The 25,532-nt window shown below is 46.5% G+C and overlaps 2 protein-coding genes across 2 annotated transcripts in view; both read left to right on the forward strand.

Moving 5' to 3' along the window:
• The first annotated feature begins 5,850 nt into the window (after positions 1-5,850).
• Positions 5,851-9,642, forward strand: LOC149337118 (uncharacterized). Its single transcript, XM_089554826.1, has 2 exons — positions 5,851-6,632; positions 8,868-9,642. The coding sequence occupies exons 1-2, from the start codon at positions 5,883-5,885 to the stop codon at positions 9,117-9,119; spliced, it is 1,002 nt and encodes a 333-aa protein (XP_089410952.1). The 5' UTR covers positions 5,851-5,882; the 3' UTR covers positions 9,120-9,642.
• An 8,359-nt stretch (positions 9,643-18,001) lies between these two features.
• Positions 18,002-25,532, forward strand: part of LOC149337119 (uncharacterized) — a 132,744-nt gene continuing 125,213 nt past the window's right edge. The window contains exons 1-3 of the mRNA XM_089554328.1: positions 18,002-18,005; positions 20,667-20,699; positions 22,018-22,050. Of these exons, the coding sequence (XP_089410454.1) occupies positions 18,002-18,005; positions 20,667-20,699; positions 22,018-22,050 (70 nt within the window). The remainder of the gene's footprint in view (positions 18,006-20,666; positions 20,700-22,017; positions 22,051-25,532) is intronic.

A 25,532-nucleotide genomic window follows, 5' to 3' on the forward strand; every position in this document is an offset into this window, starting at 1 on the left:
TGGCTGCTCGATCTGTTGTAGGAGCGGCCTACCGCACCTCAGAACTGATAAACGGAGAAGGTTGTAACGCCGTTGTTTGCAGTAGGGGTCACCAGGGTCGCCACATATCGGCACATTTCCCTGGAGGCGGGTGCGGTGGCAGTTTGAAACTCGCCGTGTAATTCCCCTTGTGTTCCTTTAGTGCTTTCGATCCATTTTCTCTGTGCACATGCACGTGTGTTGAAGGCAAGTGCGTTTGATTGGTTTTCACACCAAATACTGTGAACAACTTGTTTTTTGCGAGCACTAAATTTTGCGAAGCGAACATGGCTCTCTGCAGTCTTCCTAGTGCTGCAGGAATTCAAATTAGTGGGAGTCTACTGTATTTTAGGTGGGTGTTTAGGGTAGAGGAGAGTTAAGGGGGTGCCTTCAAAAAAATAAAGGAGTTGCCAGGCCATTACTTGCCTAATTATACATGGTGCTATATTCATGCAGAACTCACCTTAGCAGGAATGCAGCAATGGCGAAAATCTTTCCCAGCCCAACTGGTTTATGGAACAATTTCCAGTTGGTTCCAACTGGAACCAACTGAAATTGTTCCATGAACCTGTTGGGCTGGGAAAGATTTTCGCCAAGTTTCAGACGGCTGGTGCCTTTTGAAAAGGACGATAGAATCCGCAGCCTCAACAGAACTAAACATACATTTTTTTGGTAAATTCCTCTTGCACACGTAGCCAGCATAGAATATTGCCATAAAAGGTGAAAAAAGCTCGGAATGCTTTTTTTGCACTCGTCATTGGGTTCTAAAAATTTCACGGAATGATATAAAGCCACAGAATTTAGGACGGCAAGTCAAAAATTGCCCTTTAAGCGCATGCTTGCCAGCTTCTAAACTTGAGAAGTGAGGAAAGTGAGTAGTGAAGCTGTTCCAGAAAAGACACTGCATTTTCTTCGGGAATATACCAGTGTAAAAAGCCCTTTACAGCTTAATCCGAAATAAAAGTTGCAACTGTAGTCAGATACAGCTCAAGAATGAAGCTGCAGATGCCCCTCAAAGGAGGCTGTCGGGTCAGTGAAGTGGACTGATCCATATGACTTCATGGTTAACGCCCTGGGAGGTGGAAGATGAAAGCTTAGCTATGGCGTAATCCGATTATTCACCATATCATAAAAATTGGTCAATGCCATTGGAAAAGGTAATTAAGAGTAAAGCTTCTGGGCATGGATTTATTTTTATTGCGAAAGCAATACTGCTCACAGTTTGAGCCCTTCAGCGTAGCGCGGCGGTGGACACGTTTGACCTTTAGCGTGACCTTAGACATGACCTCATACTAGCTGCGAAAAACCAGGGCCCCAGCTCGGCTCTTCAGTGTAGAGCGGCGGTAGAGACGGCGGGCGGTGAGCTTCTCGCTTCTCCCGCTAGGAGCGCCGCGGTCGGAGTGACGTCATACCAGTTGCATAAACAGAGCTCAGCTCATGCCGTCGGCGGGAGGTGGTGACGAAGCGCGGCTACGGCCACTTATCTGTTTTTCCAGCCAGCGTCCGCTTCGGCGGACGCGGTTGTTGCTGCGACGCGCGTCTTTTCTTTCACTCTTTCCTCTGATCTTTTAACTCTGCCGCTGCGGTGGCTCAGTGGCTATGGTGCTCGGCTGCTGGCCCGAAAGATGCGGGTTCGATTCCGGCCGCGGCGGCTGAATTTCTTTGGAGGAGAAATTCGAGGCACGTGTACTGTGCGATGTCAGTGCACGTTAACGAAACCCCTGGTGGTCGAAATTTCCGGAGCCCTCCACTACAGCGTCTCTCATAGCCTTAGTCGCTTTGGGACGTTAAACCCCATAAACCAAACCAAACCAAACCCGATCTTTTATCTCTCCTCTATCTGCACGTGGCAGCGGTGGTGGCTCGGCTGGAACCATTTGGCAGGCCCATGCATTTTCCTTTTCATTCTTCTCTCAGCCGCAACAACAACAACATCCGTCGGCGCATTTTTCAGCCAGCGTCCGCTTCGGCGGACGCGGTTGTTGCTGCGACGCGTGTCTTCTCTCTTTTTTTTTTCTCTTTCTACTAATCTTGTAACTCTCCTCTATCTGCATGTGGCAGCGGTGGTTGCTCGGCTCGAGCCAGTAGGCAGGCCCGTGCAATTTCCTTTTCATCCTTCTCTCAGTCGCAACAACAACGTCGGCGCAGAGCGGTGGTAGACACGGCGGATGCGGGCTGATTGGTTGGTTGGTTTATGGGGTTTAACGTCCCAAAGCGACTAAGGCTATGAGAGGCGCCGTAGTGGAGGGCTCCGGAAATTTCGGCCACCTGGGGTTCTTTAACGTGCTCTGCACAGTACACGGGCCTCTAGAATTTCTCCTCCAAAGAAATTCAACCACCGCGGCCGGGATCGAACCCACGTCTTTCGGGTCAGCAGCCGAGCACCATAACCACTGAGCCACCGCTGCAGCGGATGCGGGCTGAAGACACGGATGAAGTTGCTTTCGCAATTTCCGGGCTTAACCAAGCTGAGCCTCTGCCAATTTTTTAATAAGTCTCACCATACCAAAAATCTGGGATGTCATGTGAATGATGCCCCCGAACAAGATTTACCGAGAGGAATGAAGGCTGAAAAGAAGCATATCCAGATGTGACCGGGGAAAGCAAACATTGTAGAATGGTGCTGGATGTAGCCGAAAGAAATGCTGCGGATGAGTGTTTCGCTATCAAGGTATGTTGGGTACAGGACTCCTGTCTGAGTTCATGCGCCAGTTTAGTAACTGTCAAACAACTTCTCACGACTAATCATCTATATATCGATGTTAGCTAAGGCTGCATATGTGAAACTATATATGCATATAATACTCACGCTGCCATAACTGACGCGATCGTCGGAGGATTAGTGGCAAACGACAGTCAATGGTAGCCAACGTTTTAGAATTGTGCACACATTTCTTGGGAAACAATGGATAAGTTTGCCCAATAACCCCCTCACTTTATAGATATGGCAGAGCCAATACTAGGGCCACGTTGAACAACCACGGCCACTGTGGTACAGATCATGCAGAGGAATAGTCATTATTGGACAACAAACGCCAAGCGGGGCCATCGTTGGACGGGCTATAAAACGGTATCGCCAATATTACATAATTTTTAAAAAATAGGCTTTTTGAATTAGAAGAGCGCTTTTTTCGGCACAGCATTGTTCATCGGTGTAGTACATCAGAACAACGTGCTTACTAGTAGGTTGATTAAAAAATATTGAATGGCTAAATTTTTAAGTAATGCTGTTAGGCTCCGTAATTATTGAAAGACGTATAGCCCCCCGTAAGTATAGCCCACCACAGTGTCCGGGCATGGTTGATCGCCTGCGTTAATGTTTATCATCATCATCACAAGCCTGACTACACCCACTGCAGGGCGAAGGCCTCTCCCATGTCTCTCCAATAACCCTATCCTTTGCTAGTTGCTGCCACTGTATCCCCGCAAACTTCTTAATCTCATCCGCCCACCTAACTTTCTGACGCCCCCTGCTACGCTTGCCTTCTCTTGGAATCCACTCCGTTGCCCTTAAGGAGCGTTGTTATATCATCTACCCTTATACCAACCTGTTTCTTATGTGGTTGCTTGGCTAAGGCTCTCGAGGTCTTTTTGCTCGGCTTTCCGGATGCTCGTGAGGTGCGGATCGGACCTGTCGGCCGGCGCTGAAGTTGTGTGCATGCCTGTGGTTTCTCTCTTCTTGGGGCTTTTAGTCCACGTGCCTAGACTGGTCCAGCATGCTTTATATTCAGCCTCATGCAGTTTATGAACTTTGTCCCAGTTTGTGGACTTAACCGTAGCTCGGCGCAAGTGGGGGCTTGACGTGTATAGTGATGCTTATTATGTCGTGATCGCTGTTCTCCCAAGTCGTAAGGTACTGTCCTTATTGATACGCGAGGTCCGTGGTGATAGGTGCTTGATTGTGCGTCCTTGTGCGACTTGTTGTGCCCGGAGTATTGAGGATTGTGTACTGCCATTTATTTATGCTCTCTTCCAACAACCTGGCCGTATTTGCGATCGCCCTGTATCCTCATGAAGCGTGGGCTGCGTTAAGGTCGCCGATAGTGTAAATCTCATGTGTCTTCTAATCGATTTTAGCATGCTTGAAGAATAAGGTTGCGTGTGGATTTCGGTGGATTGTATACGTTGTGTAGCTTTAAAAGTTGTTTGCAGTCGTCAGTGTATATTGTAGTTATTAAGGCATACTTTGCTAAACTGGGTGGCAATGTTTCGGTGCAGTGCTTAATGTTATGTTTAACGTACGTCGAAATTAATGGTTGCTACTGTTCTTGTGCGTTGAGTGTGCAGCCATGTATCCCGATACGTTGTTATTTTTATGTATATTGCAGAAGTAGCACATGGGGGAGGAGGGATTTCTGTTTTTAGGGCGTATTGGGTCATTATTGCTTTCTTGTTACTGAGGCCGCGACAGTTCTAATGCCAAACGCAAAAGCGCCCGTCACTGACTTGTGCCATTGGCTGACGACGCGGGTGTTCCACGGAACGAGGCCGCTCAACAGTATGCTCGAGGTTTTGTCATCCAAGCCGGTGAGGGGGTCTCGGATCCTGATGTCCCAAGCGGCGAGACGCTAATTACATATCAGGCCATAACCAACTATTACAGGGAGCTTAGAGCGAGCCTGTCTCCTCCGCATGTTTCGCTCAGCCGCGAACAGGCTACCACGTGGAGGCGGTTGCAAACGCGGTCGCAACCGTACCTGTGGACGTATTCCAATATCTTTTCCGATTTGGTAAATCCGTATTGCCAGCTGTGCGGCGAGCCTGCCACCTTAGACCATAATCTAGGACTGCACGGAGGATCCGGCTAGTCACATCTCTAGTCACATCTCCCATGCTTGAAAAATGGGAAGCTGTTCTCGCCAGCCCGGACCCGGACGTTCAGTTCAGAGCCACGGCAAGGGCGCAGGAGGTCGCCGACAGACTTAGACTGCCGGCCATCTGCAGCGGCTAAAGTACCCAAGGAGATAACCAACCTCTTAGGGACAATAAAGTTTTCTCTCTCTCTCTCTCTCTGCCATGGGTTAGATACCTTTGCGGTCTTAATCTGGCAGCTCGAGTTGTCGATTTGATCATTAGGAAGTTGCCTCCTTAGCGATTGAAAAATGCAGTCCATCTCTTCCAGCTAAAATCTTCATCGGGAAAAAGGCGTTTAAGCATACGGTCGACTCGTTGTTCCAACAAGGTCAGGCGTGTTTCGTGGCGTTCGTAGGCTGACGCAAGCTTTTCGACAATGATTGGACAATAAGTGGGTAGTTTGTTGAATAGCTCTACCGTTTCCAAGAAGGACGAAGTAGGTAAGGTATTTCTAGCTAGGCGGGGTCCAATCTCTTAAAATCGTTAAAACGGGTGCTCAATCTACTGGGCGTTGTAAGTAACCATCACCATCATCATCAGCCTGAATACGCCCACTGCAGGGCAAATGCCTCTCTTTCCCATGTCTCTCCAATTAACCTTGTCCTGTGTAAGCCGCGGCCACCTTATCACCGCAAACTTATTTATCTCATCCGCCCACCTAACTTTCTACCGGGCGCTACTACCCTTGCCTTAGTAGGGTTTCTAAGTGCTTATCCCTAATTGCAGTTTCTCCATCAACGCCTTGAAATGATATTCCTAATCATCTTACTCCTAGCGTGCCCTGGGAATATGAAGACGACAAACTAGCGAAAGGGTGCCATTATAAAGAGGTGAAGAAGAAGAAGAAGAAGAAGGGCCACGCGCCTTCAGAAGAGACGACAGTGAAGAAGATCGCAACATCGATGGCGATGTCGTCTAAGTCTATCTCGGAGATATCCGAGGGAGCGAGCACGCCGCAAATAGTAACGTCAAGAAAACCTGCCTCAGCAACTGCGAGATGGCACGGCAGGATGATCCCAGAAGCGTCAGCAGCAGAGAAAGGAGAAGCCCTTCGACCAGATGATGGAGCCCATGTGACCGCCAGCCTGCTGTCCCATGACTGGGGAGGAAGATTGCCCCGCATAGCGACCCCGTTGTTGGGTCTCGTGTGGCGCTTCCTCTGCACGCTGTGCATGCTCGGTCTGCTACTGTTCCTCATCAGCACGGCCATGGTGTGGGCCTCGCGGCAGCCTCAGCCTGCCACCCCTCCAGTACTCAACATCGAGGCCATCGCTGGGTACGGCCTAAAGCGACACATCTTCATCACCGTCCATGAGACACCCATTCCCCAGCCCAGAACTCCCCGCCGTAGAGCGACCACTGCGACCGAGGAGCCCACAACTACTACGGGAACCACCGGAACGACTAAAGCAGTTAGCAAGGCATGCAGTCTCGACACGACGTCTTTCTTCTGCAACGGCACAATTCACGGATGGTACTACAACGGGGAACAGTGCCAATCAACTGAGCAGGACGAATACAAAGTGTGCCCCGGATTCGCATATAAATACGAGGATGAACATGAATGCGAGTCACAGTGGTCACAATGCAACGTTACCAGGAGCTGCACTGTTCACCAAACGTGGCTGTTTCCGTGTTCGTCAGGGGATCTTTCGCGCAGCTGGTATTTCTTCAACATAACATCAAGTTCATGCGTCCAGTGGGGCTTTGCACACGGCGCCTGCCCGGATGTGTCTGAAGGTCCAGGCTTCGATACCAAGGTAGGTTTTAGCCACCTCATGGAGTTCGCCACGCGTTTATGTACAGTGAAACACGCTTCAACGATAGCTGCTAAGAGAGTCGTTTTCAGCAAGGGATTCATGGGGGTGTAGCGCCCTCCTTTGGCTGCACCTACAGTACGGCCAACGCACCCCCACACGAGGAAGAAAAAGACGACGCCTGTCTGGGACGCGTGAAGCCACTGCTGGCAGTTCTGTTCTGGTCTGGTCTACATCGGAGTCAGCTGTCTCGCTCCTTTGCTGCTGAGACATAAGCCTAGGAGTAATGCATGTATTATGGTGTCATGATAATATTAAGGGTTAAATGTTTTCGTGACTGATCAGCCATATTAACCATTAATGTCACCAAAGACAACGACTTATGTTACCTTGCAAAGAGAAGACATCATTCCATGCGGATGACAATTCATCTTAGGGGAGTCTTGCTATAAAAGCTGAAGGAATTATGCGAGCACTCGGAATCATACAGTCGCAACGACTGGCATCTCCTTCATAGCGCCTCAGAGTAGCGTTAGGGCTACAATCAAGGTTTCAAGGTTCTGTTTCAAGGCTATGTTTTCTGAAGAGGAACTTAGCTTCAATTAGAGGGTCCCGAATCAAATATGATATTCATAAAACAGCATTACGCAGTATAGGCGCCCGTAAGGAGCTGTGCATAATTTAACAACCATAATACTAGGATACAGAGAAAAGAAACCAGAATCTGCTGACGCTTCTACACCGAACGTATGATTTCCAAGTCTGTGTTCCGATCTCCGCCGAGGCGGCTATATTGGAGGCGTCCTTCACAGCTCACGTGTAGCTTGTGTGTGTGTGGTGTGTGTGTGTGCGTGCGTGTGGTGTGTTGTGTGTGTGCGTGTGTGTTTGTGGTGTGTGTATGTGGTGTGTGTGTGGTGTGGGTGTGTGTATGTGGTGTGTGTGTGGTGTAGGTGGTGTGTGTGGTGTGGTGTGTGTGTGTGGTGTGTATGTGCGTGCGTGCGTGCTTGGTGTTTCACCTAATACTTTGCACAATTTTTAAAAAATAGGCTTTTTGAGTTAAAAGACCGCTTTTTCAGTATAGTATTGTCAGCCGGTGTAGTACTTGAGAATACAGCTAAGAGGTGCCAACTAGTAGGCTGGTTAACTAATATTGAATGGTGAACTTTTTAAATACTACTGTTTGGTTCTTTAATTACTGAGAGGCGTGTAGCCCACCGTAAGCGATATCCATATCAATTTTTTGAATTTCGAAAAGGCGGTTGCTCTCGGCGCTGTGGCCCAACAAATTTTCCCCACATCACGCCAAAATACACGCGCTTTCGAGAAGCTTGCACGCAAAGCAACCTCTCCAGTGCACTTAACTCGCGGAAATAGTCAGAATTTGTTAGGTCACAGTGGCGAGGCCAATCGACTTTTCGAGATTCTAAAAACTGATGTGGATATTATTTACGGTGGGCTATAGACACTTCTCAATCGTTAAGGAGCCTAAGATAATTGTTAAAAGTTTACTATTCAAGATTAATCAAAACAGCTGGCTAGTTAGCACATCTTAGCTTTATTCTGATGTCTACACCGCTTTCAGTGCTATACCGAAAAATGCGCTCCTCTAACTCAAAAAGCCTATATTTAAAAATTGTGTAAAGTCTTAGGTAAAGCACCCTCTATATGTGACAAATGTGAAGAGAATCTTCGTAGCTTCGTGTTTGCACGATTCGAATGTTGTTCAGCCAACATTAGGAAACGAAGGACAATAGCTCAAATGAAGCCTTCTGGATTGGCTTGCAAACAGAAAACACACCACTCTATACTAATGAGTAGAGAGAGAGAGAGAGAAAAGGACGGAAAGGCAGGGAGGTTAACCAGGCGATGCCCAGTTGGCTACCCCACACTTGGGAAGGGGAACAAAGGGGCAAAAAGGAAAAAGAGCGGCAAGGAAATGAGTTTTCCAAGTGTCCATCGACCATTATGTCACGGGGACAGAGGACGCGCACTGAAAACTTAAAAGTTGTAGACGGGAATACAACCCCGAGTCCCTTAAGAATCTCAGGAGCTCTTTCACCGCTTTGCTTTGTGAGGAAGGTTGTGTCCAAGGCCCCAGAACCTTGGACTCTGTTAGAGGACGCGAGTCCAAGCGGCAGAGAGTAGCAGTCAGGAAACCTTAACTCAATACTGCTTGCTTACGTGATGTTTACGTTTCCACAAATAAATAATTAACTTTCGTGCCGTGTGCTCGTACAGGCCTCGTGCGAAAGGGAGTGCAACGCGGCCACCGTGGACCAGAAGCCCGAGTGCCTTCAGCCGTCCACGCTGATGCCCTGCCCGGCGGATCGCATGCGGCAGCCCTACTTCTACGCCGACGTCCTGGGCACGGGGGGCAGGTGCTACCGCGCTGACGCAGCTACGCTCACGGGCCACCGATGCGTGGATCAGGCTGGCCTCTTTCCCACCGAAGCGGACTGCAACCGTGCTTGCGCCCCACGTTTTGGATAGGCGGCGTAGCAAGCCGCTCTGCGGCGGTCGTCGGCGCCGACATCCCAGAGAAGCTACACTGGGCAAAGTCATCAGACACTTGAGAGCTCACATATGCCAGTCGCTTGCTAAGAAATATTTCGTGTGGCTCTTTGTACACATTGTGGCAGTTCGTGCTTTATGCGACGCTGTTTTTACCCGGTTTGATTCGTATGTTCGGAACATTGACACGGTTTCAAAGACCTCTTGCTCGCGCTGTGGTTTCGGTGATAAGAAAATTGCGATAATATAAATTGTATCATCGTTGCGTTCTCTCACAACTTTCAGCGGTGTTGATGCATGGTGCTATTTTCCTTTCAAATTACGAGCCTTCATTGAAGTAGTTTGTATTCCGTCGAACGTGCAGGGAATTACGGCCACGTAGCGATAAGACGGTCGCGTGGCTGGTAAAATAAACAATGCACGAATTATAAAGCCTGATTTATGGAGAATAAAATTGAAATTGTAGTGCTTGTTGCTTCCTCTGTGTGCCACGTATAATAAAGGAAAAATGACTTCCTTGAACTCAAGACATTGAACTCGCATGTGCAATCTATTAGTTCAAAGCTACGATTTTATTTGACCACAAGCGATAAGCTTCAATAATTCGCTCTTTTGGCCCAATACATACCACTGTCATTTGATATGGGGCATCACTACCGTTTTGATATATCAAGAGACATCACATTCTAGAAAACAAAATTCGCGCCGCCATGACTAAGCCATTGGAGTCATACATAACCCGTTTATATTGAGCTGCGTCCCCTCTTCCACAGGAGGCCTGCACAAAGCGATCTAGCTGAGGCGCTACGAGAGCAGTGTCAAAGGAAATAACGATAGATCAGTAAAATTGCTAATCTAATGACTACTCCCCGACATGTCGAAACCTCGGGACGAATTATCGACATCAGACGCCGCGTCATGTCCTGTCTTATTAAACTGTAAGACGGGGATTTATTTATAGATACTTGGGAATCGGGAACAGCGGTGAAAACAGTCTCGGGTCAGCCAGTCCAAACAGTGTATCGCGCTGAGCGATGACAATGCGCTTCGCGCGTATGCCCGTCTTCTACTTTACAGTGGGCCCCGGCAGAACTGGAACCACCCTGGTGACTCTTGGGGATAACAAAGAAGTTCGTAGTACGGCTTGAAGCGCTGTTCATGAACAGTCTCGCGGCCGCATCGACGGACGACGGGAAACGGCGCGAGTGGCTCAGCAATGTAGCTGACAGGAGATCGCTCAAGTACGCAACAAGGGCCTTGATCCTTAGCAAGAAGTTTCTAAGAAATGTCCGGTGTAATAGATGGTATCCATCCACAGCCAGACAGGAGAACCGGACTCGGGCGGTGCTGTGTGATCGTCGTCACGACGATATCTTTGACGGCATTGAGTGTCCGTCGTGATTGACCGCGCAATCAGGCAGCAATGATCGGCTTATCGGGCAGTTTCGGAAACAGTTGTAAACTGAGACGCGTCAGGGTTGTAGGGGAGAACTGTGCCAGTGCGAGTTGATGCATGTTGGCCGCAAAGAAGATAGAAAGGACAGAAACCCATAGTGGAATATGTAGCAGCATTGTGGGCGAACGTAATATGAGGGAGGACTATGTCCCAATTCGTTTGCTTCGCAGTGACGTACTCCGCCAACAGGTCGTCCAGTGTGCGGCTAAGTCATGCAGTTCGGCCGTTTTTCTGCGGATGGTAAGCGGTGCAAGTCCTAGTAATTATATTGCACTCGGTGAGCATCTCCTTAGTCACTAAAGAGTTTACGAGGAGCTCCATGTCGAAGAATGAAGAGCTGCAAAATGAAGGACGCCACATCTCGAGCCGGGAGAGCGGCGGTTTCAGCATCAGCTGATCAGCAGCCACGCTAAGTCAACGTTTGCCAGAAGCAGTATACGAAAGGGGCCCGATAAGTCAATGCACACGCGGTCGAATTGGCGAGGCGGACAAGGTAATAGCGGTAAGTTACCAGCGAAATGATGAGGGGTCATTGCGGCGTTGGTAGTCCAGGCATAAATCGACGTACTTGAGGGTAAAGTTTAATGTGCATGCCGCGGCTGCTGAAGGATCCGAGACGGATGCATGTAACATCTGGAAGACTTCCGCGTGACCGGATTCTAGATCAGTGTGAGAGCACGTGCAGATTTAGGACCGCAGATTTCGGGGAATAACGAGAAGCCATTTTCGTCTATCTGAATGGAAATCATGGAGATAAAAGAGCCTCTCTATACTCTCGAATCTCAAGATGTGAAGCATGTCAGCGCAGGGTACGCGATGGTGCAACCGCCCCAGGGTCGGAACGAAAAGCGAGAACAGCTCTAATCCAGCTATCCTTAAGCCGCTTGGCAGGCGATGGAGACAAGACGTCGGCATCCTGATGCTTGCGGAGCTACCAGTCGTAGTTTCTTCTGATATATCTGCTCCGAGTTTATGTTCGTGCTCTTTGTATTTCATGGAACAGACGTATTTGTTCATGCTTCACAACTCATATGCTCTAATTTTACGCACTGCAGTTTCTTTTTTCTAGATGTATATAATTGTATTGTGTCACCATTGAACCGCATTTTGTAGCACGGATTTTTAAAGATTTAGCTGTGCTCATATTTCTAGTACGAAACCCTGTACAAATAACATAACAAAAAGACAACACTTGCGGTATGAGACGCTTCCATGTCATAAAGGGCAGTGGAATGCATTCAGGAGCTTTTCGTCCATGGCCTTCAGTGCCCCCAGTGTTGAAATAAAAATTTCAATTCATGATAACTCATCGAGCCTTCAGAACGCTAAAACGGCGCCTTCCAAAAACGCACAGTACAAAAATAAACGCAAAGGGTAGTTGATTTCATAAACCTTTTTCGGTGATCTCTTCGGATTAAGCCAAACAGGAAGATGTGAAAATATATCCCTCCATCTCTCAGTCCTGAGGGGCGCTTGAAACGTGTCGTGACGTAAAACCAATTCAGATGAGAGGGAGTGGATGAACGTGTACAGAAACCGATCACACCGCAAGAAACGTGCCGCCGGATCCAATCCACATGAGCTTGGGCCCGTGCCATTGTGGCTACCATAGTGACTCTAAACACGAGGATCGTTTAAAAGAGGATAGAAACCTAATTTTCTTGCACATTTGTGCCGTGATTGGCCACTGTTCTTCTGTGTTTTTCACAAGTTATCTACAGATGGTGACACCGCCCTGTCTCTTGGCTAGCGGAGCGCGCGAACTGAAATAAAGTTTTCTCCGGAGTCGGGGTGGCGGGTTGGTCGCTTGCGTTCTCCTTGTTCCACGCGAGAACAAGACGTCACAATTCTTTAAAATGGTGAGTTAGACTTTAAAATAAGTGGACCGCCGCGTGGTATTCAACACGACCATTAAATAATTTATAACTGAATTTCTTCTCTTATGCTGTTTCGGTTTGAGTTTTGTCTACCGAGCGATGACTGTCTATGGCTGTGGCGTGCAGTTTGAAGAATAGGTTATGTGAGGCACGAAAAAACTGCAGAATAAACGCTGATACGTATCTTTAAATCACTACAGCACTTAAACTAGCTCACTTCACCATCATCATCAGTCTGACTATGCCCGCGGCAGCGGAAAGGCCTCTCCCATGTCTCTCCAATTAACCCTGTCCTTTGCCAGTTGCGGCCACAGTATCCCCGCAAACTTCTTAACCTCATCCGCCCACCTAACTTTCTGCCGCTTCCTGCTACGCTTTCCTTCTCTTGGAATCCCCCCCATTACCGCAAAGGACCGGTGGTTATCTTGCCTTGGCATCACATGCCCGGCCCAAGCCGATTTCTTCCTCTTGATTTCGACTAGGATGTCATTAACCCGCGTTTGCTCCCCCACCCATTCCGCCCGTTTCCAGTCTCTTAACGTTAGATCTATAATTTTTGTTTCCATATCTCTCTGCGTTGTCCTTAACTTAAGCTTAACCCTCTTCGTTAGCCTCTACGTTTCTGCCCCATATATGAGTACCGGTAGGATACAGCTGTTATATACTTTTCTCTTCAGGGATATTGGTAAGCTGTCATTCATGATCTGAGAGAACCTGCCATATGCGCTCCATCCCATTCTTATCCTTCAAGTTACTTTCCTGTCATGATCCGGATCAGCGGTCACTGCTTGCCCTAAGTAGACGTATTCCTGACTACTTCCAGCCCCTCGCAACCAATTGCGAACTGCTGTTCCCTTGCTAGGCTGTTGAACATTACTTTGGTTTTCTGCATGACAATTCGTAGACACACCGTTCTGCTCTGCCTGCCTAACTCATTGATCATGCGTTGTAGTTCATGTCCTGAGTGACTTAGCAAGGCAATGCCATCAGCGAATCGAATATTACTTAGGTATTCCCCATTAACTTTTACCCCCAAGTGTTCCCGATTCAGGCCTCGAATACCACCTGTAAAGAGGCGGTGAAACATTGGCGAGATAGTGTCGTCCTGCCTGACACCCTTCCTTATTGGAATTTTATTGCTGACTTTATGAAGGACTATGGTAGCTGTGCATTCGTTATAGATATCTTCCAATATTTGCACATAACTCTCTCCTACACCCTGATTCCACAAATCCTGCATTGCAGCTGAGGTTTCCACCGAGTAAAATGCTTTCTCGTAATCAATAAGGCCAAATATAGAGGTTGGTTATATTCTGCGCATTTCTCTATCTCCTGATTGATAGCGTGAATATGGTCTGTTGTCAAGTATCCTTTACGAATGCCTGCTTGATCATTTGGTTGATTGAAGTCTAAGGTGGTCCTGACTCTAATAGAGATTATAGACCTTGTAGGCAACGGACAATAAGCTATTCGGTCTGTAATTTTTCAAGTCCTTGATGTCTCCTTTCTTATAAATTAAGATAGTGTGAGTGTTAGCTAGCCCACTTAACGACGTATCAGCAGTTATATTGCCGTTTTCTTGCGCCTCTCGTGACCTGAGGCCTGAAAAAACTGTGATATAATCGCTGCTTCATCGTTTTAATTCACTACAGTGCAGAAGACAGCCTTCCTCAAGAGCCGGAGTGGCAACACATGTAAAAGCAGCGATTATAATATAGTTTTTTCATGCCTCACGTGACGCGTTGACTAATATAGCAGACTGATGTCAAAACTGTAAGGTGACCATTAATTTAGAGAAGACAGTTGCTATGTCAGTGTGGGGCAAGAAAAAACCCAAGAACTCAGAAATTTTATAAAATTGATCAAACAGAATTAAATAAAATCAGTGGATGAATATAAATATCTTGGTGTCGTCCTGTCTTCCGCCCTAAAGTGGAGGAAGCAAGTCTCGTAGATAACAAATACAGCTCTTATACCACGCTTTTGTCCCTGAAACGATCTATCCCGTCAGCATCCCCTACCACAAAGTTACCGGCTTCCACATCCTTGGTTCGTTCTATACTTGAATATAACATTATCTGATGGTTCCGTTACACAAAACTAATAGCGAAGCTAGAGTGTGTCCAGAGGAGGGCATTTCAATTTATTTATAGTAAGTATAGAAGAAACGACTCTCCAAGCGATCTCCTTAATCAAGCTTGTCTTCGCACTACCAGTAGTCGAGCCCGTTTGTTACGCCTGAAGTTTCTTTAGCTACTTTTGAGCGGAGCCTTTAAAGTAGACGTAGACGAATACCCGTCACCTTCATTAACAATAAACAGGCACACAGAACATTCTAAACATTTATGGCAACTTAGATTTCATTGTAACACATTTCGGTATTCTAACTTCCCGAAAGCCGTCAGGGAATGGAATGCACTGACAAATAATGCAGTCAGCAGCCCATCACTAAATGAATTTCCATCGAGGCTAAGTGCAGTTCATCCTTCTTGACCCTTGTCATGTATTATTTCTCACAACATTTTCATTAGTGTAGCTTTTACTGCTTGAACATTTGACATAGACACCTCCTCTGTTTCGAAATTTTCCAAGTGTAATTGTGGTACTGCGCCTCTTTATTTTGTACATGAATGCTGCCTAGAATGTACTGTCGCCTTGGCACTCCAAATGCTGTCTTGTTTTGTGGCGGAATTCTGTCATTTCTCAGTTTGGTTTTTAAGATCCTGTGCCTACATTTGTATATTCCTGTATCTTTTGCGCGTCAATTTCGCCCTTTCCTCTAACAGGCTCTGATGAGGCTTAGAGGATTATCTAAATAAAAATAAATAAATGATTTGAAGGCATTTAACCAGTGCCACGAGCTTGCTCTCTGTAGGGGCAGACGCTCGCTCTCAATTAACATCTTGGTTTCGGCTAACAGCTTTATTGCAGCGAACATGTCGGCGCTCGACAAAAGAATGTGCCTTGTTCTCTGAACCTCAAGCACGCATCGGCATCGATCAATAGTCCGAGAGTTAGTGAGTGAATACATAGGCGAAACGGGCGAGTTGGGGATACATACTTAAGAGAAATAGCGCAAAAAACGGGGACGGAAAAAAGGAAACCACAGGACCAGTGCTAACTCGCAACTGAAGGTTTATTCACTGAAAACAAGAAATATAAAGAGGGCCACCAGTCAAACAAGTACAACAAACACACGAGCTACTACCCAATTAACCCGACTCAATTAACCAGAGAGATTATGGAAACCTCTCATATGAAGAAAAAAAAACAAGATTGTGCGTTAGCAAGCCGTCTGTAGCCTGCATGACAGTGAAGTTCTTTTCCTTGATTCCGCGTAGCAACACGTGTGTTTGTTTTACTTGTTTGATTGATGGCCCTCTTCATATTCCTTGTTTCCTGTGAATAAACCTTCAGTTGTGAGTTAGCGCTGGTCCTGTTGTTTCCTTTCTTTCCGTCCCCCTTTTTTTGCGCTATTTCCCTTAAGTGAATACATGTCCGTTTGCTTCGATGGCTCTTAAGTACAAGGAAATGGGTGAAGGGAGGCAGGATTACATGCGGTGGAAGAGTCCCGGCTCCCTGGGGAAAACCAGATTTGGGGCAAGTGACGCTTCTTGCGAGAATAAATAGCCAGGCCTGTCGATCATAGAGGGTGTCTGCCTATACCTTATACACAATTTGGGTTAGTAACCTTTACTCCAGCTTTATCTTTAGTTAATGTTTGAAGCGGAAAATTGTGTTTTTTGTGCTTGTATTCGTGAGTACGCATGTCTCCTAAAGTTTTAGTGAACACGTGTCGCGCAAACAAGTGCCCAAACTCGTTTCATTCACTCGAGTATGCTGCTTGCTTATTCTGGCAAATTGCGCCAAGCTCTGCTGCATAAAACACCTGATGCAATCCACCTTGCAGAAACACAGCACTTCGCTGCGGACACACGCAAAACCTTCAACGTGTAGCCCAATTCGCTTCACACTTGCAGCAGTTACAGCCGACGTACTACCCGGTGAAGTTCTTTATCGTGTTTTTCCTTGAGGTGTCTAAGCTCTGTATCACAGTATATAAGCAACTAACTCACAATAGGTGTCTTCAGTGCAGTGCGGCTCATTTAAGGAACACCCATAAATCTTTAATGTCTGTAAGTTACGCAAACTACTTGAAACGATCATGGCAAAACAAAAAAGTAAGTTACTCTTTAGTACTGCTATTCTGTAACGTCGTTACCTAATTTATGATATACCAATTATGCACAACAAAAGGCAAAAGAACTCTTCACATTCTAATCATACCAATTTTTCCAAACCGCCTCAAAGATTTGCTGCGTATAAAAAATGTCTGAAGAGAAATCAACCCAGGCCAAAGCATCTCCTCTTAACACAAGCTTAAAAAATATCGTTTAAATGAAAGACTTATCCTTACTCATCAGGACGTACTATGATTTACTTAGAACTCAAAACAAATCATCAGCGTTGCTATCGACTTCTCGAGGTTCAAATTACGGCCTTTACAGGTATTACAAGCACATTCGCGAATGGTGTGTGTAGAAGGCGCTTACCGCTTCAAAGCGTACCATTTCATTTCATTTCATTTTATTACCTTAAAGACCCCTCGCGGGGTATTACATAAGGGGTGGGATTAGCAGAAAAGGTACAAGACATGTGATCATGAACAAAAAATGTTGTTTAGGTTTCTTGCAAATGATGAAGGACAGGTGATGTCGACGATATGCTGGGGAAGGCCGTTCCAATCTTTAGCTGCACGTGGGAAGAAGGAGGCTGAAAAAGTAACAGTTCGGGCACGTGGGCGAAAAACTTGAAGCGTGTGGCTAGTGCGGTGGGAAATGTATGATGCTGGCGTGATATAAGGGGCACGGTTAAGTGATGAGTAAAATAACTTGTGGTACAGCTCTGCATGGAAATAATAACGCAATTTTATATAAGTGTAGGTTAGAAACCCTGCTTTTCTACCTGACTGCTCCCTATCATTTTGTTACGAAGCCGTCTGAAACTACCTTTCGCTCCACAGAAAGCAACTCATAACTCAAACATATATCTCATTAATTATCGCAACCAATACCCTTATGTAGCTCCCCCATCAATGTATCTCACCTTTGTTCCCCTCCCACGTGTAGGGTAGCCTGCTGGGCATCGCATGATTAACCTCCCTAAATTTGCGCATAAAGCCGTCGTCCCATCTTCGATCTCCCAGCTAACAGGACCCCTTTCGTTGCGTCGTCCAATCTGTCAGCCTATACCCTATTAATACTCCTTTTCCTCTAAAACTCCTAATCATTCCAACAGTTCACCGCCTGTGTCTTGGCCACTCCCCCGTAGTGGGTATGTGCCATTCTACTTGAGGCTAACCAACCAACCAACCTTCCGTCCTTCTTTCTGCCTCTCTCTCTCTCACCTACGTTACGAAGGAAGGAAAAGAAGCGTAGCGTGCGCCCGCGAATGAAGAAAACAAAGGCGTTTTCACGTGCCTCCCGCCAGCTTAGGTCCTTTCGTGTCGCCTCGCTCCATCTTCGGCAATGGGTGAGCACAACGCTCTTATTTATTGCGCTAAGGATAGCGAACATGCGAGTATTGGCGCAAGCGTTTGCGCACCCCATTTCGCTGGGACTAGAAACGATTGACCGGCTTCTAGAGAGAACTTGAGTGCACGTTCCAGTGACCTTCCATGGTCTACGAGACCAGCTGAAAGAGCCGGTAGCATACGGGCTACTTTGTGTCCCGTTTACACGTAGCTGCTGCAGCACCTGAGCTTTCTTTTCGAGGCTTAGTCGTGACGGTGGCGCGAAACACGATGGAGTTTTGCGTCTCCCGAAGTGACACATAGCGACGTAGTTTAGAGCTCCGGATTTAATTTAAACCTCCCAGGGTTCTGAAACGTAAATTTAGAACGCACAGCACATGGCCGTATTTGTATCTCACCGCCCTGAAAATGTGGCCGCCGAGAGCGGCCGGGTGCCGCAGTCTCCACCCCGGAAGGATGAAAACAATTGTTTCAGGGTGTGGCTATCCTGGCGGCAGCCGGCAGATTAGTGGTTGTTGTCCTCAAGATAACGGCTCGAATAGTTGTCGGGTTAGTTTGCCGGCAGTGTTGGTTGATTGGCTCGCTGTAGTCACATGACATGCAGAGCCTCCCGTGTAGAAGGGATTTTTTGTGTCTGTTATTATAAATGCGAATATAAAACAGGAAAAAAGTTAATATTTGTTTCCCCTGGGAGTGTCTCGCCTTTAGGTAGCATTCTGAGCTTCGTTGGGCAAGGTTTGATTGCCGGCTGGCGGCAGCTTTTTGTGCAGAGTATTCTGCCAGCGAAAAAGCTGGAAAAAGAGAATTCCGGCAACATCGTTTCATAGGCTGTGTGCCATGATGTGACCTAAAAATGCCAATGGGTTCAAACTGCCGGCATATTTTTCTGCGGGCTGCTTTTCCTGCTGCCGGCAACGTAGTCTCGTCCATTGTTTTGTACTGACCAGGCTGCATGGCTCTTAAATAGATACTGTATGATGCACTGTGCGCTACATGGCCTAGATAACTCCTAAGAAGGGCTTCGAATCGCATGTAAATAAAAGATTAAGTGCGCAAGAATCAATGAATTGCGAAAGGGCGCCTGCAAAAGACGAAGTGAACTTAGATGCCTCCTTCGAAATATGCAACAGCAGTCGCGTTCAATCTGTTTTATGATTGACATAACATTGATTGATTGACATAACTTATGATTGACAGCCCGCGGTAACTCAGGACGTGCTACGTCCGCCGCTTACGAGCGTGGGCGGCGCTGGTGAACACTCCCAAGGTTAGGTTATTTGTAAACATAAATACCCCCGAAAGCAGAAGATTTGACAGCCGTCGCCGTAGCTCAGAGGTAGAGCACCGAATGCGTAATTCGGAGGTCGTGGGTTCGGATCCCACCGGCGGCATGTGGTTGTTTTTTCTTCTGCTTTTCTAATCAATTAGCTTTAAGCGATAATATATTCAGTAATATTATAAATTGATCAACACCACAAAATAAATAAATTAATTAAAAAAAATCCCCTGTGCCCCTTGGTTTCTGTGGCTGTTGGCTTCTCTCATATTTATAACGAGCCCCTCATTCCCCTTTCCTTGTCTGCTTATTTGTTCTAGGCTGTTTAGAAAATTTGTCTCAAGCACTGCCTCCTATTATTTCTCCTATGTACAAAAGTTTGCATCCTTCCTGTAATTATGCAGAGTCAAATAATTTCCCACAGCCTCCTTTATACCACTGTGATAAAAATTATAACGTCATGGTTTCCCCGCCTTCTTGCCAGTTCTCCGTCGCTCAGCCTCTGGCGCGCGCTGATTTTCTACCTCCACAAAATATTCTTGAAAACATTACACGTGTATGTTTTAAAGGAGAAATGGGGACAGACTGATGCTGGCCATTATCGATAGGGTACCGCGTTTTAATCATAGCACCGCTTTCCTGAAAACACAGCTGTTATAAGCTAGACAAGACCAAAAAAACAACAGACGGTTTGGCATAGCTAAGCGCGGAATCTCTTCTAGAGGCACTTAAGGTCCTTACGTGCTAAAGGCATTTGACCTAAAGGCCTTTAGCATAAAGTCCTTCTACCTAAGGCTTTTCGCCAGAGGGCATTTACTATAAAGCCCTTCACCCGAAAGGCCTTTGCCTCAGGGCCTTTACTCAAAGGCCTTTATCCCCGTAACGAGGATATAATTCAAAATATCCGGGCTCAATGCGTTGCAGCTCCAACGTTCTAGCTTCTTCTAGGAAGTGAAACCAATAGGTTTCGAGCTCCCGGTAGAGTACAAGGTGACGTTTTCTAATTGCATAGTGGGAGCTTCGCTGAATGAGTGCAGACACAAATTGTTTTAGCAATTGTGGAAAACAAAACGTCAGCAGGAACAGAGGATTTTTCGGCAGCGTACGCTACTTGCGTGGGCTGCAAAACAGGCAGAATTCAAGCTTACGCGGTCTTCCACAAAACATATGTCACAAAACCATGACGCTTCACTGCTTCCCTTTCAGCGCGCCGGTCTCAAGTGCCTAAATTTAAAGAACAGCTAGGAACTACAGTGCTTATCATAATTAGTTGGATGAAGGATTTTTGTACATGCGTAAACCTCACAACCTTAATATTGCCACATTTGTATTGTTGCCCTATGGGTGTGTAATCGCGTGCTTTACACCTTACTGTCATTTTCAGGTGAATATTCAACGTTCGGTGCCACTGCCTCCAGTAAGTTGTTGCAAATGCGATATATATTTTTTGTTGAAAGCAGACAAGCATTCATTTCTAGCGACTATCCGTTAGCATTAAAAGGGTCGGTCCATGGATGGATGGATGGATGGATGGATGGATGGATGAATAGGAGCGCCCCCTTTGAAACGGGGCGGTGGCAATTGCCACCATGCTCAGGTTTTTTGTCCTTATTTTTTGTTCAACTGTGTTGTTAATTCTCATTAAGACTCGCTATCCTCTTTCACTATGGTTTCCTACACTTTTAACCTGATTTCACCTCTCTGCTTTTCAGCCACAAATCCTCCAATTGCGTTTTGCTAACATACGCTGCAGATTCATTTACATGACCATTGTTATCGAAGGCGGAAGTAGAGAGGTCCAAGCGGAAATAGAGAGCGCCGTCAGTCGGCAGATGCTAGCAGGGGGTAACCTGCCTACCGGGTTACGAACTTATAGTATGTAACCCACACGAACTTAATGTATCACCTCGGATATAACGAACCTTCGTATGCCACGTCGCATATAACGACCTTTCGTGTGTTAACTTTGAATATACAGAGAATCTTAACATGTCACCTCGGGCATATCCAGCTTTCGTGTGTTACCTTCGGGTATAGGTAACTTGTGTGTTACATCGGACATAACGAACGTAACGAACTTTAGTGTCTAAACCTAAGATGTAACGAACTTACTGTGTTGATATCTGATATAACGAACCTAGGTGTGTACTACCTCGGATATAACGCACATTACTGCGTCAACCTCTATGTAACGAATGTTTAGCTGCTGACGTATATTCAAGTGATACACCGAGGATCGCCCAAGAGTTTCTGAATGATATATTGCGAACGGCAAGCACCCAAATGCGAGCAGTATTTATCATGATAATAGTAGGAATTGCTACCACTAGCGATGACACTATTAAAGAACTCGTGCCGTTTGATTATGCCGTGCACTCTCAACAGAAAAGAGTAAAAAGGAAGTAAAGCTGTCCTCTAGCGCTAGAGGACAGCTTAATCTGTATTGCTCCTATATAGATGTGTTCGTATTTAGAGTGTGATATGTACACCTTGCAGAGATTGCACGTTATCTGCATTTTATGCATTCCTCGAACTACAGTTGCACCGAGTTTCGAGTTTTATTATAGCGTCGGATTGCAAATTTAATGCAGCCACGCAGCGTGTGGTCTACAAGACACGGCGTGCACCACAGCAGGAAGTTTTAGAACAGATCGCAACTGTCAAAACTCAGTTAATATTTGCAGTATTAGGGGAGCATGCCCTCAAGTAATGCATGCTCTTTCGTTTATTTCCAGGTCAAGCTTCGTCGTTTGATATCACTGCCACAGGTATACGTTTCACAATACATGCCGTATATGGTCACTCGATATATTACTCAATGTCGCTCTCTTTCATTGCACGATCTAGGGCAGTTCAAAATCAGTGGATAAATGAAATGTACTAATGAGGGGCTCCCATTCACATACACCTCCCTTCTCCCCTCCCTGCACCCTCTTTTCCATCGTATTTAATGCCGATGGACTACCTAATTCATCTGATTGTGAACAAGGCTCACGTACGGGAGCCGGAACGCCATTTTTTTTTGTTTTTTCTTTAGATCGGAGTTGTTTTCAAGTTTTACTATGATTGTCCCCGACCAGACGAGATTTTGTCCAGCTCTCGACTACGTGTTTATTTCTGTTTCCTAGATTGTTACTATGTGTGTTAAATGCTGTCGGAAACTACCCCGCTTTAAATTACGTTGCAAATCACGCTTCGTTCGCATTTTTTCTTTAAACAGCAGCTCCCGGGGACCAACTGTTGCACCCCTTTCCAAGGGGACCAACAGTTCAATCCTTTGCAATTAGTTCCAAAAAAAAAAAAAAACGAATGACAGCGGCAGGTCAATTAGCCTCAAAAAGACTAACCTCTTGCCCCCTTTGAGTCCCCCCCCCCCCTTTTTTTTTCTTAGAGTGTCGGATATAAGGAAAGTCTGGCTGCTAACGCATTCAAAAGATCCTGCGAATATCTCCTATGAGTTGTTTTAACGATTTATTGCGAACAACAAAGCGACAACGAAAGTGCTTCGTCAATGCGAGCAGTAATTACCTTGATAATATCAGAAACTGCTACCATCAGCGAGTGCACTGTCCAGGAAGTCGTGCCGTTTAATTATGCCGAGAGATGAAGACCTTGAAGAGCTTGCACGTTGTCGGTATTTTATGCGTTCCTCGTACTATAGTTGCACCGAATTCCGAATTTTTATAATAGCGTCGCATTGCACTACGCTATTTAATGCAGCCATGTAGCGCGTGATCTACAGGACACGGCGTGCACCACAGCAGGAAGTTGTAGAACAGATCGCAAATGCGAAAACTGCCAATGCTTATTTGTAGCATTAGAGGCCAATGTCCCCAACTAAGACAGGCTTTTTCGCGTTTTTCCAGGTCAAGCTTCTTCGTTTGATGTCACTACCACAGGTATACGTTTCAACCTACAAGCCGCATATTTCCGCGAATGTGTGTGCGGTTCTTTGTTCATTCTGCAAAGCTGGCGGCACGCCGCTTTATCGCTTTGTTTGTGATGCAAGACGCGCCTAGATTTATCTCGATTGATCGCACCCAGGCGGAGCCGATTCTACGTTGTTCGAGAATGTTCTAGTAAAGTTCCAAGCTTTATCTCGAAAGTTCGGTATCAGCTTTAAAAAGAGCATGACCGAGAGCGGCCGGCATTCTGTCCGACGACCACTGAGCACGCTTGTTGCTACGCCGCCGTGAGTGGTTCAGTTCTTTGCGGGCGCAAGTCCGCCCGAATAAAGAGTTTAGTTTAAGCCATTCCCACTGTTGTTCTATTCGCCGTAATGCAGTCACCACTACGTGACAATACAGTCACTCGATATATTATTCAGAGTTGGTCCTTCCCATTTCACGGTTTAGAGCAGCACTAAATCAGTGGATATATGAAAAGTTGCAGCAAGGCGGGCGATTACTGTTGCACAAACTGGGCGAGTTGGAGTTGTTGCATGTTGGAAAAGAGCTTGTGTGTGTCCCCTTTCTTTCGTCGTCCTCTTTTTTGCGCTATTTTTCCAACATGCTAATACTGTGGCATCGGAAGCCCGAACACGTCGCCTCCCATCCCCGCCTCTGGACGCGGTCTTGTCAGTATTTCGCCGGCCGAGCGAAACTGTCGCGAGTGAAAGCTGCAGCGCTCATATTTCATTCGGCTACGGCAGTTAACCGGAGAAGTGAAAACTGTCAATATCGACGTGCCACCGTGGCATCAAACGCAGGCGCTGAATGTCTAGCATTCTATTCACGCTCTGTACACGATTTTTATTCTTGGCGCGATCTGACAAAAGTGTTGCATGATTTTGGTTTGGGACGAACGGTTACCTCGATTCCGTTTTTTCGCATCTCACAGCTGCTCCGCGTTCTAAATAATAAACTTTACTTACTTAGGTGTCGACTTTGTACTCTAAATTACTACTACCTCAAAAGAACCTACAAAAGACCGTGCTGCCGGCGATGTCGGCATTTCGCTAAGCAAGAAATCGGCGCCAACAGGGCATACGCCATACTTTGAGGTAGTAGTTTGTGTTGACTAGAGAGCGGAACATCCTTCTTGTGTTTATTATAGCTGGTGTACGCAAGGCATGGTTTTTTCAGCTGCCAGAAACAGATCTTGGATTGACTGCACTGGATGGAGAGATTTACAAGAGAATTTAAGCCGCACTGCAGATTTTCCTGGTTCCTCACGCTGAAGTACTTTTTGTGAACGTACTATATTTCCTACGTACCGCTCCCGGAGCAATAAAAAGTGCAATAAGATAAAACAGAGATCAATTCCAGGCTGTAAAGTCCATTTCCGCAATAGTTTCCTTTACGATGAGTATCCATAACGCCTTTTGGAAGGACATAGCACGTCTGTTGCCGCTTTCAACTTTGGCATTGAATATCTGGCATTTTTTCTCCTCAAACCGGTTCTGTGGCGTTATGGCGATCAAATTGCACTGACCTGGCGGAGCCGATCAATAATAGCTGACGCGATGGCTGAAAAGCATAGAACGGCTTTCATAGCGCGCTTGTCTTCCCGTCAAGTGCTTTACCTATCTTTACGTTTCTCGACTTACTGGACTGTATACCCGGCATGGAAATAAGGTATCCCATAGTGAATACTACCACGGGTGTAGTGTGAGAGTAATTCATGTGAACATCGCGCATTCCCCAAAATCAGTTAACTAACTGATTTTGGGGAATGCGCGATCGGAGTTGCAGAGGCAACGCCGCTTATGCAGAGACGTTCTACTACAGCATTGCACGCGGCCCTTCCCCAGACGGCGAAAACGGAGATAATGCTGCAACCTGATAGACTGCTGCTGAAAAAATTTTTCTAACCGTCCTGTGGCGTCTCCGGTCCTCGAAAAGGGAAGTAGAGCCAAACCGAGGTGTGAAAGCCCAGGTCTTTGACGTTGTGCTTATCTATCACATTCCACTTTCTTATGCCAATGTGTACACAGGGCAAGCTGGCCGCGAGCGCCTTGGCGAACCCCACAGGGCAGTTAAAAATTAGGGTTCTCGTCATTTATATAGCTGCCGCGGTGGCTGAGTGGTTATGGTGCTCGGCTGCTGACCCGAAAGACGCGGGTTCAATCCCGACCGTGGCGGTTGAATTTCTAAGGAGGCGAAATTCTAGTTTGTGCGTTGTCAGTGCACGTTAAAGAACCCCAGGTGGTCGAAATTTCCGGAGCACTCCACTACGGCGTCTCTCATAGCCTGAGTCGTTTTGGGACGTTAAACCCCATAAACTAAACCAATCTAATCATTTATCGATC

This window comes from Amblyomma mixtum, chromosome 7, assembly GCF_055824585.1.
Source record: "Amblyomma mixtum isolate Tamu chromosome 7, ASM5582458v1, whole genome shotgun sequence".
Taxonomy (NCBI): Eukaryota; Metazoa; Arthropoda; class Arachnida; order Ixodida; family Ixodidae; genus Amblyomma; species Amblyomma mixtum.